This window comes from Stylophora pistillata, chromosome 6 (genome assembly GCF_964205215.1).
Source record: "Stylophora pistillata chromosome 6, jaStyPist1.2, whole genome shotgun sequence".
NCBI lineage: Eukaryota > Metazoa > Cnidaria > Anthozoa > Scleractinia > Pocilloporidae > Stylophora > Stylophora pistillata.
The window spans coordinates 7,034,575-7,046,021 of NC_142524.1; the positions used below are offsets into that span (position 1 = coordinate 7,034,575).

Here is an 11,447-nt window from a genome sequence, read left to right on the forward strand (position 1 = left end):
AATCATGATTATATGATTCTCTACTTTGCTATTGCTAACAAACTGCAAAATAGTCAAACCATGTAATAACTCTATTCAACTAACTTATTTATTTGTTTTCATGCAGCCAAACCAAACCCCAAACATTTTCAATTGCCTTCCTACAGAGGGTACTTTTCACTAACATACAAAAATTAATAAATAACAAAACAAAGTAACTACCCCTGACAATTATTGTATCTGTAACAAGACAATAGTTATACAAGAAAATCAAACCCATTAGTCCTGGGTTGATTGTTCCAAAAGCAACAAGAATTAAAATTGCAACTGCAACAAGACAATGATTATAAAATTGTAACTGTAACAAGGAAATGGTCATGCATTTAAGTAAATCAACCCCATTAGTCGTGGGTTCGTTATTCCAAAAGTGATAAGGATTAACTTAAGTTTTCTCACATCAATTTGAACATTTCAACCATATTGTTTGTGTGATAATATTTTCCATGCTACCTACTGACCACCTACTGAGGCTTAAATGAATGAGATTTTGTATCAATTGGATTTTCCATTCAGATGCAGAGCAACATTTATCTCACTGAGAATTGTCTTCTTTCTCTTGGTTTCTGTCTCCTATAGAGAACTGGCTGTTGAAAACATCAAATTCACTCTGGTAGGCAAACACCTTACAAAATAAGAGAGAAGTTCCATTGACTGAAAAAAGCCTTGTGCCACCATATTTGGAATTTTTGTCTTTTAAATCTCGTGCTTCCTTTCTGTGTTTCTCTCACATGTGGCCTGCTCCTCGTGCAAGGAAACTGGTACTTAAGCCACCTTATATTTGCTCTTTTGTGAAATAATTTTTAACACTCATAGAAATGTAGCGTCTCAGTGTGGCCATATAAAATCATTTATATCAGTTCTAAATTCTCTCTGTCTCTGTGCAAAAGGAAACCACCACATTCTTCCAAACACATTATCCAAGTGTTGGACTTACCAGAAGAGACCACATGCTTAACTAACCCATGTCCCCCAAAATAATAGACTAAACATCAGTTTACCCTTTTTTCATACCGTGTTCATACATGTGGTGAAGTATGCCACAACAATTGTGACAAAATTCACCACACATCCAACAAGTGAATTTCTCTCTATCTAAAGATAGTTGTCTACACTTGTGTTTCTTTAAGCTCCTCCGATCCTCAAACCCTTTGCTGCAATACCTGCACTTGTGAGGCCAATTCCCATGGTACGATCTGTTATGCATCGTCAGGTTCCACTTTCTAGTATAGCATATATCACAATGAGTACACTTGTAAGGTTTCTCACCACTGTGAACTCTGAGGTGTCTTTGCAAATGTCCTGCTTGTTTAAATGTTTTGTCACAATGAGTACATTTGTAAGGTTTCTCACCACTGTGAACTCTGAGGTGTGTTTGCAAATTTTCTGCATTATTAAATGTTCTGTCACAGTGAGTACATTTATATGGTTTCTCACAACTGTGAACTCTGAGGTGTCTTTGCAAAGTTCCTGATTGATTAAATGTCTTGTCGCAATGAGTACATTTGTAAGGTTTCTCACCACTGTGAACTCTGAGGTGTCTTTGGAAATTTGATGGATGATTAAATGTTTTCTCACACTGCATACATTTGTAAGGTTTCTCACCACTGTGAACTCCAAGGTGTCTTCGGAAAGTTGATAAATGATTAAATGTTTTCTCACACTGCATACATTTGTAGGGTTTGTCAACACTATGAACCCTAGTGTGTTGATGTAACACGCGCTGATGCTTGAAGCTCTTCTCACACTGTGTACATTGATAAGGTTTCTCATTGCTATGAACCCTGTTGTGTTGCTTTAACCCTCTTTGATTTTTGAAGCTCTTCTCACATTGTGTACATTTGTAAGGCCTTTCATCTCTGTGAGTTCCAAAATGTGTTGTCTGATTTGTTTTTGAATGAAAGCAGTTTTCAGTATTGGCACATCTGAGTCCATTCCTTCTTTTGCTCTGCCTCATTTTCACTCTACTTGCCTTTTCTCACAAACTTCAAGACAAGAAATTGAACATAGTCAGGTAACATAGATAAAGACATTTCAATTGCTACTGGTTGACATCAATTTTTTATTCAAACCTTGGACGGTATTAAGTTTTGGGGATGAAAATATATTTCTTTTATTCCCCTTATTTTCTCCCGTTGAACTCTCTTTTCAAAATTGCCATGTTATTTTGATAAAAGATAGAAATGTGTTTGCGCAATATTTTCCACTCATTCACGGAAAGTATAGGGAACAAAACCGAAGATAAAAGTTCCAATTTGGCTTAAAATAGTTTATTCTGGTTTTTAAACATGCAAAACTTGCAAATTCAACCTTTGATCCACTTATGTAACAAACTCTCGCATTCAAAAACAATTTGCAGCTTTTAATTTAATCGAACCATGATTTAACGAAATAAAGTGAATTGAGTGTAATTGTGTTCGATTAATTAATTATCCTTTCTATTTGGTTCAATTGCCTACGCCAGGACAACTAGTACGGAGCTACAGTAGGGTGAATAAGATTACATACCTTATAGTTCCACAGGAATCAAATTAAACCACAAGTCAAAAGATAACAAAATTTTAATAGCTGATTTAATCAAGCTTGACATCATTGTCAATTACACCTTGGACTGTATTATTAAGTATTGCACATTTTGTCACAAGTTTAAAAATTAAAATTGGATTTCGTTATTTTCAGAATGAAACCATAACAAGATCTTGTTATAAAAAGAAAATAAAGAGGCTTTCGTATCTTCGTTTTTGCTACAATAGAGAGGGTCTCCTATACTCGTTTTTAAAACTCAGTAATGTAAAAATATTTAGCTTTCTCATGCACCACGAATACTATTTAAAAGTCTTTCATATTAGTGCAAAATTCAAGACAATCGCGTTGATTAAATACTTTACTTTTATTAGTTAGTAGTCTTGACCAGAGGGGAGATCATGTCTTATTTGTTCAAGAACCACTTGTGGTCTGTTTTATAACTTTTATCAATCCATATGAAGTCAAAACGCTGATCAAACTAAAAAAATATATTAGATAGAAATGATTCTTATCGAAGATCTTCCATCCAGTTACTCTTTGAAGATGAACACATTCGTTTAAGCGACATTCATGTAGAGCCAACGTTTGTGAATATATGAAAGTCATATATTCGAACTTACTGCGAAGATCGCTCTCAGTTATACCCCTTCAGGAAGAGTGTTAGTCATACAACCGAAGATGCAAGTTCTAACTTGGCTTAAAATAATTGATCCTAGTCCTCTAAACGTGTAAAAATTGGCAATTTCAAGCTTTGATCTACTATGTGACAAACTCTCATGCACGAAAACAGTTTGCAGCTTTCAATTAATCGAACTGTGAGCGAACGAAATCCAACTCAGTCAATGAATTGAGTCCAACTGTGCTTGATTGATTATCCCCTCCATTTGGTTCGACTACCCACGCCAGGACTACTAGCATTACGCTTAGGTAGAGTGAATTAGAGTACGTACCTTATAGTTCCACAAGAATTAAAGAAAAGACAAGTTACAGCGAAAATACACCCTTGGCCCTGACCGGCGGTTACCGCGGGAACAGAGCGAATTACGTCTTGTATGGTAGCAGAAAGCGTCCGCATCTTTGCAACAAAACACTGGGGGAATAAACATGCTTAGTTTTTCTTTAATGTTGCCTCGTTTTTTCAGTAATGATTCAGTAATAATTATAACTGTTGGGAAAGGACAGGAGTTTGCAATCCTTTGTACTTGCTAACAATGAACAAAGAATTGTTGGAATAGGACAAGATTTCCAATTGATTAGTTTTATATAAGAAGTACTCCAAGCGACTCGGAAAGATCCAAGTAACAATAAAACTCACGAACCCAATCGATCAAGACACTACAGACTCACCAGACTTGGGACTTGGCTCGGCTAACAGCTAATGAGAACATTCATAGAAACTACTTTTAACAACATTTTTTCCAAAAACAAACCATACAGAATCACCCAATGTAACTAACCAATCATCACCAACTTCTCGCAGTTACATGAACCAGACTTAGTACACTCCCCTTGCAACAACTCTTCTCTTGACTCTGATGATGACTTCTTAGGGGTACCTTCACCTGTCCAACCCTCCAGTCAAGTACATCCATAGCCAGAAATTCCGAACCAAAGTGGGTGGTGCTTATTTCTGTTACGCGCCAGCACACATGTTAGCCTGTCATTAAAGCTAGCATGTGATTGGCCGATCTCTTACAGGGGAAGGCCGTTGTGAAACCAAAATGGCGTCGCGCGATAGACCGTTGAAAGGCTACTTCTCGGTGTTATATTCGATTTCATCCGCGGATGCCGACTTCGGCCAGCCAAAAAATATTGTGAGCAGAAGATCATCTTATTGGATGGTTGGAAGGCTCGTTGAAAGACGGGAAAGAAAAGGAACGGTAAGTGTTTGGTTGTAGTGCCTGTTTTCGAACGTGCTCGCTTGGTTGATATATTTTTTTACTAAATTCAGTGTTTACCTGAAATCAGCACGGGCTTTTTTTACCTTTCATTTAATTAGGTAGAATATTTGGTGCAATGGAAGGACTACTCGCCCAACGAAGCCTCCTGGCAGCCAGAGGAGGGTATCTTACCTCGATGTGTGGAGTTATTTAACAGGTCAACCCCGGACGTGGCAATTTTTCAAGAAAATGTTCTTTAAGGGTGGCCGTCGAACGGCACTTGAAGTCGCGGTCACGTTTGCCTGTAAGGTTGTTTTTTCGGGGGGATGTTTATCGTTTCTTGTTTCCTGGTAAGGGAGTGACGAGGGAGGGATGGACATTTTTTGAGAAAGATGATTTTAATCCTGTTTATTTTCCTATTGGGTGGGATTCCTGGGTGGACTCTCATGGCCAAGGAATGAAGGTTTTTTACCCTTTGAGGGTTAAAACGTTCATTTCTTGGTCTCCAAAGAAGTATGAAATGGGTACAGGTGGGATTCCTGCTTTGTTACAAAGAGCATATCAGGAGAATATTTCTTTTAATTTTACCAAAGTAGCTCTAAATGATTGAATCATGAAGGGCTACTTTAGCAAAATTGTTAATGGTAATAAAATTAACAATAAGCGGAGTGCAATTTGGTCTGTAATCATACACACGATTTCAAATTAATAAAAATATTCTCCTGATATGCTCCTTTCATATCAAATAAAAAAATTATATGACTTTTGCATGCAGGGCTATTTAAGTCTGAGTCAGTGGAAAATGTGTTATACAAGGTTTGAGATGTATATGCCAAGTTTAAATGGTAGGTACATTCAACTGCAAATGTGCATTCATCTTTATAAGTGTGTACAACTTTGTCACAAGTGTTCATTCATTCATTCAGTGTGCATACATCTCTGTAAGTGAACATTCAACTCTGTAAATTGTAACATAGTCATTGTAATTAAATACATACCTGTAAACTTTGTAAGTGTGCATACATCTTTATAAGTGTACCTACATCTTTTTAAGTGTACATTCAACTCTGTAAATTTTAACTTTGTTGGCTTTGTACATCAATCTGTGTAAGTCCACAGTCAAATCTGTTTAAGACACATTGCTTTGTACATAAACATTTATCTTTGTATACATACCTTTCACCTACCACAGTATGTGTACTTTGAACATTGAATGCAAATGTAAAAATTGTATGTGCAAAATTAAAGTATTTTATTTCTTTCCCTTTTGTTTGGGTTTTTGTTGCTTTTCTTTAGATATTTTAGCTCTTTTAGATACTTCTTTAGTAGGGGAGACTGCTAATTGAGTTATATTCTTTAAGTAGCTGATTCCGCATTTTGTTTTTATAAGTTCATCCCAGTATTCCTTGGCTCTTTTTGTGTATTTACAGTGCTGTCGCTCTCTGTGCTTCAGAGCTTCCAATCTGTATTCAGTGCATATCACCTCAGCTAGATCATCATTGTGATTGCTCTTCCTTTGTATGATGCATCGTGCATGGTCAATGTTTTTTTCAACCCCTGAAACAGTAAGTTGCAACAAAGAGTAACATGATGTCACACAAATATGTAATCACACCTTAATTTCAAGGCTAGTTAAACAACTGCCTGGTGTAGTAAACAGTTTTTCAAGAATTTTTAGCTTGACCACTGAACTGTTTTATATTGTTATTTTTTTGTACCATTTGGGTAACATGATATGCTCCTGCATGCATGTAACAGGTGACTTGCTCTTTTCTGTAGGGTATTCCTTTCTCCCCAAGGTCAGTAAAACTAATGATCCACTTTTTTGTCTTTGGATTTTAAAACACATGTACACATCATCAATTAGAAATACATAAAGTTTCAAGTCGTAATGGGCTTGTTTTGTACCTGTGCTTAAATAGTACTGTAGAGAGTGGCTCCCTTAATGAAATGTAGTTGAAGTAAACATCTTCAAAAGCCCTAAAGACAGAACATCAAGACTAGAAATACTCAAAAAAGTGAAAACAGCAAATTGCATAACTTTTCATTAAATTAGGAGGTAATAATTGATAAGGATGAATTGATTACTTGGACTGTGATGTTATCTTAATTGAATACTTTATGAATAGAGAAATTGCATAGACTTTTAAACTGTACCTACCTTCCATAATTGAACAACCATGTGGCATGTGTTTTTTGCAAACAGTTGTAACTGGTTAGCCTCTTGGGAAGCTCTCTTAAGAGCTTCTTCCTATCATCTCCCATTAGGCTTGTCCAATCCAAGGTTCCACTACCCTTGCTGTCAGCATTTCTCTTCTCCCAAATTAAAAAATTTTTTCACGCGATCGTGGTAAGATTACGGTTCGTGGATGCGTTCATATTTGCTGAAAGAGGACGAAAAAAGCCGCAATATTTTCAGGGCATTCATAGTCTTAATTGCTATAAATGTTGAGTGACATCTTTGAACTTAAACAATTTGATTGGGATGGATCGATACCAGGAGAGGATTTCGGCTAAGTCAAACTGTAGAAAGTGGCATTTATGAAGATAGGCACCATTTTGTATGTTGTAAAGGGCATTTCTTTGGAATGAAACGCTGCAAGTAATAACCGAGAAAACCGCAACGGGTGTTTGAGTTACGAAAACAAAGTAATTCTGCAATAAAAGTACTGATGAGTGTCATTGAAACTGGCGTTGGGATGGTGGGGTTATGTCCGTAATACGAATTTTAGAAACTGTTTTTATATGAATCTCCATACTGAACCTTCTATTCTTCGGCGCGTTTAAAATACCGTTAAAATTCTAAGTCTTACGGTGTATAGCGCACGCGCGGTTCGGAATTTCTGGCTATGTCATCTTTTAGCAATACCTGAAGTATCTGTAATTTCCCCTTCCTTATTTCCCATCCCTTGATTTTTTTTCAAGTGAAACTCCTTTATTCCTATAACCCATAACAGTCATAATGAGCCTCCTTTGTTGTTCTAATAAGTTAACTTACAAGTCATTGTTACATTAGATAAGCTTACCAAGTGGTCTAGCGCATGTGCAGTGAAGAGACTAAGCACATGTTCGGGACACAGTTTATATTCCTTGATCTGAGATAACTAAATAAAATTACCGAAAAGCTGCATATCCTTTTACATGGTGTCAGGAGGGGGATCGGAAAAGAAAGGATTTTCACTGGTAAAGGGTGGCGGGTAACGGGTGGCGGGTGGCGGGCAGCGGGTGACGGGTCACGTGTGACGGGTAACAGGTAAAAAAAGCAAATGTATCTTCTTTAACTTCTAACGTGACCTTAAACAGCAAAAACGTCTTTGTAACTGTAACAGTTGATCGAGGAAAATTAGCTCATGATAACGAACACCGAGAGTTATTCGTTAATTATTGTGACTTAATTATAAAACACTATAAATTGCAATATCACAAGTGTCCCTGAGATAATAACGTTTAACCTATGAAATATAAAAATCACGTTGCTACAAGGGGAATAAGTAACTTCTAGAGCTTTAAAGGTGTCCTTTAAAGCAGGTGATTTTCAAAAGCAAACTACAACTTTAAAGAAGGTGATTTTCAAGAGCTTACAATTGCGACCACGAAATTCAACATAATTTTAATTTCTTTACTGTTACTCTAAATAGACTTACCTCGTTGTTTGAAGTCATCAAGATGTCTCAGTTTATTCCGTTTAATGACAGTGGAATCTCTCAAATGGACCTAAATATTCTTCTTGAAATCCGCCCGAGTGTCGAAAGTATTACTACCTGGCCGTGACCTTTGAACTGCTTTCACAGCGGGGAGTTCCCTGAACACATTACGTAACACCACGCGTTTCTTACTTCAATCACCCTAACCCTAACCACCCGCTACCCGTTACCCGTTACCCGCCACCCGCTACCCGTTACCCGGCACCCGCTACCCGTTACCCGCCACCCGCTACCCGTCATTCGCCACCCGTTACCCGTTACCCGTCACCCGCTACCCGTTACCCGTTACCCGCTACCCGTTACCCATCACCCGTGGAGAAGACCTGGCGACAAAGGCCCGTCAATTGACTGGAGTACAGACGAAAACCTATACAACCGGTTCAAAATGTGGAAACAAAGATGCGATGGGCCGATGGCTAAAATTGACGAGGAAATCAAGTGTAAACATCTGTTGTACTGGTCGGGAGAGCAAGGTATCGAATTGTTCAACAGCTGGGATCTGTCTGCAGACGAGCAGAAAAAGCTGGACAACTACTGGGAAAGATTTGAAACCAGACTAAAATGAGTTAATAGCAGCGTGGGAGCTTTATAACCTTCTACAAGGTACTCTCTCTCTTGAGGAATTTATTGCGAAACTAAGAATTCTTGTGAAGGAAGCCAACTATCCAGTCGAACACAACCATCGTTTCCTTAGAGATTTTTTTTTTGCTGGGTATGAAATCTGACTGTAGACGTAAGGACTGCTTCAAGGTTGGAAATGCTCTCACGTTTAACGCAGCTAGTGGGATGGCCAAGTCAGAAGAGTCAGCAAAAAAACAGCTTCAGTTAATAAATACCTAAATAAACTCCATCAATGCGCCTAAAGGATACCAAGGTTTCAAAAATCAGCGACAAAACACTGGCTAAGGTAAATCCCAGGCTTGCAGGAATGGCGGCTTGGGTCCTCATTCCAGAGATCAGTGTCCAGCGAAGAATGCCACATGCCATTATTGTCATAAAGTAGGACACCTAGCTAAGGTCTGCCTATCAAAGTTAAAAAAGAGAGATGTGCATGACATTGAAGCTACAAGTAATAGTGCAAGCGAGTCCGTACCAAACCCTAATGATCACATATTTCAGGGCCCAATTGGTGTAACACCCTTGACCAGTAGTGTCCGTGCCATCTCTTCTAGAGAGAAAGCCCTCTTGGAAGTCTTCCTATCACTGAGCCCAGCAGGGAAACAGACATCCGTCCCATGTAAGATAGACTCTGTTGCAGAAACCAACATCATACCCACATCCTTATACAATCAACTTGCCCCTAGGATTATCTACAGAAACCTATCACCAAGCTAACAGCATATGGTGGAACTGAAATCCCGAGCTTGGGCTCCTGCCGAGTTTACGTAAAGGGCCCTAACAACCCAAAACCCAAAATAATCCAGGCGGAAGTTGTAGATGTCGATGGGCCTCCCATCATTGGTAACATATCAGCCCAAAGTCTGAGTCTTCTGAAACTTAATTGGGCCGTCTACGTTGAAAGTAGCAGCAAATCAACCAGTCAGTCCTTTAAACTATTCGACGCACGTGGTAAGCCACATCCTTTCCCTCTGACGAAAGAATACCTTCTGAAAGAGTATCAAGATGTCTCTACTGGACTTGGCAGTTTCCCTGGCCCCCTATACCATATAGAAACTAAGTCGTATATTCCTCCAGTACAACATCCCCCACGGCAGATTCCAGTCCACCTGCAAAGTGCCTACCGAGAAGAACTTCTACGGCTAACACAGGCAGGCATTTTAGTAGAAATACATGATGAGTATACACCATGGGTCAATTCAACAGTGGTCATAAGAAAGACCAACGGCACGATCCGCTTATGCGTAGACCCCGTGACCTCAATAAAGCCATTCGGCGCACCCCTTACTATGTGAAAACCATAGATGATGTGATACCCACGGTAGGTGGCGCCTCCCACTTTAGTATCCTCGATGCCCGAAGCGGATACTAGCAAGTTGAACTGGACGACGAGAGCAGCAAACTTTGCACTTTCAGTACTCCATGGGGCAAATACAAATGGAAGAGGCTGCCTTTCGGACTTACCTGCAGTGGAGACGTGTTCCAAGAGAAAATGTACGACAATGTGTTTGGAAACCTCAATGGCCTGAGTGGTATTGCAGACGATACCTTTGTTTACGGCAAGAGCGAAGCAGAGCACGATCAGGACATACTGAATGTCCTTGACACAGCAGGGGAGAACAACATACGATTCAACCCGGATAAGTTTCGGTTTAGAGTAGACCAAACATCCCTTTTTGGATTTACGTGGACTTCAGATGGTCTAAGAGCTGATGATCTCAAGATTAAGGCTATCAGAGACATGCCTTCCCCACAGAATCTAGCCGAATTGCAGACCTTCACGGGGATGGTCAACTACCTGAACAGATTCTCCACGATCATGGCCCAGACCTCAGAGCCCCTGATCGAGGCAGCTGATGAAGAAAGGCACACCCTTCGTATAGATGGCAACCAGAGCATCACAAAGCATTTCAAAGTCTCAAACAAATAATCACCGAGGCACCAGTGCTGGCCTATTATGATCCAGAAAAAGACAATGTGATTCAATCAGATGCAAGCTTAAAAGGAATTGGGTGTGTACTCATATAAGACAGTAAACCGGTGTGCTATGCAAGCCGATCACTCAGCGATACAGAATCCCGATACAGCAACATTGAAAGAGAACTTGTAGCTGCCTGTTGGTCCTTAGAGCGATTCAGCCACTACGTCTTTGGTAAGCAAGTGGTTGTAGAAACAGACCACAAACGGCTTGAAAGCATATGGAAGAAGAGCATACCCAGTGCATCACTACGCCTCCATAGGCTCCTCCTGAAGATCTCCAAATACAACGCGGAAATTAAATACATTCAAGGCAAAACAAACGTTGTAGCAGATGCCCTATCCAGAGTCTGCTGCATGGAATCCCCCGAAGAAGACTCAGAAACACTGCTACTTGAAGTTGATGCCATTAGCCACACCTTGCCCGCTAGCCCAGCTAAACTGGATGAAATACGAAACCACACAACTCAAGATACTGTGCTCAGCCATTTGAAGGATGTCATTCATCAAGGGTGGCCTGAATATCCAAACGAATGTCTTGCTAACCTGAAAGAGTTTTGGAACTTCAGAGAAGATCAAAGTGTTGAAAATGGCCTCATCTTGAAGGGACATCGTCTTCTGATTCCAAGCAACATGCGTCCTCAGTTACTTCAGATTATTCACCAAGGCCATCTGGGGGCAGAAAAGTGTAACTTGAAAGCTAGAG

The 11,447-nt window shown here is 39.5% G+C and overlaps 2 protein-coding genes across 2 annotated transcripts in view; one reads left to right on the plus strand and one right to left on the minus strand.

Annotated features, from left to right (window-relative positions):
* LOC148728019 (uncharacterized) overlaps positions 1–3,836 on the minus strand; it is a 4,244-nt gene extending 408 nt beyond the window's left edge. Inside the window, exons 1-2 of the mRNA XM_088724439.1 lie at positions 3,513–3,836; positions 1–2,021 (exon numbers count right to left, since the gene is read on the minus strand). The exon at positions 1–2,021 is cut by the window's left edge and continues 408 nt beyond it. Coding sequence (XP_088580565.1) covers positions 1,034–1,993 — 960 coding nt within the window. The 5' untranslated portion in view covers positions 1,994–2,021; positions 3,513–3,836 and the 3' untranslated portion in view covers positions 1–1,033. The remainder of the gene's footprint in view (positions 2,022–3,512) is intronic.
* A 443-nt stretch (positions 3,837–4,279) lies between these two features.
* LOC148728020 (chromobox protein homolog 3-like) lies at positions 4,280–4,840 on the plus strand. The gene is made up of 2 exons (XM_088724462.1): positions 4,280–4,442; positions 4,562–4,840. The coding sequence occupies exons 1-2, from the start codon at positions 4,284–4,286 to the stop codon at positions 4,700–4,702; spliced, it is 300 nt and encodes a 99-aa protein (XP_088580588.1). The 5' UTR covers positions 4,280–4,283; the 3' UTR covers positions 4,703–4,840.
* Positions 4,841–11,447: the final 6,607 nt, after the last annotated feature.

What these genes read in the sequence shown, in the direction of transcription:
- LOC148728020 (XM_088724462.1), top strand. Translation starts at nt 4,284, where the DNA reads ATGGCGTCGCGCGATAGACCGTTGAAAGGCTACTTCTCGGTGTTATAT. An exon ending in GACGGGAAAGAAAAGGAACG is followed by an intron (nt 4,443 to 4,561) that starts GTAAGTGTTTGG and finishes TCATTTAATTAG; the next exon opens with GTAGAATATTTGGTGCAATG.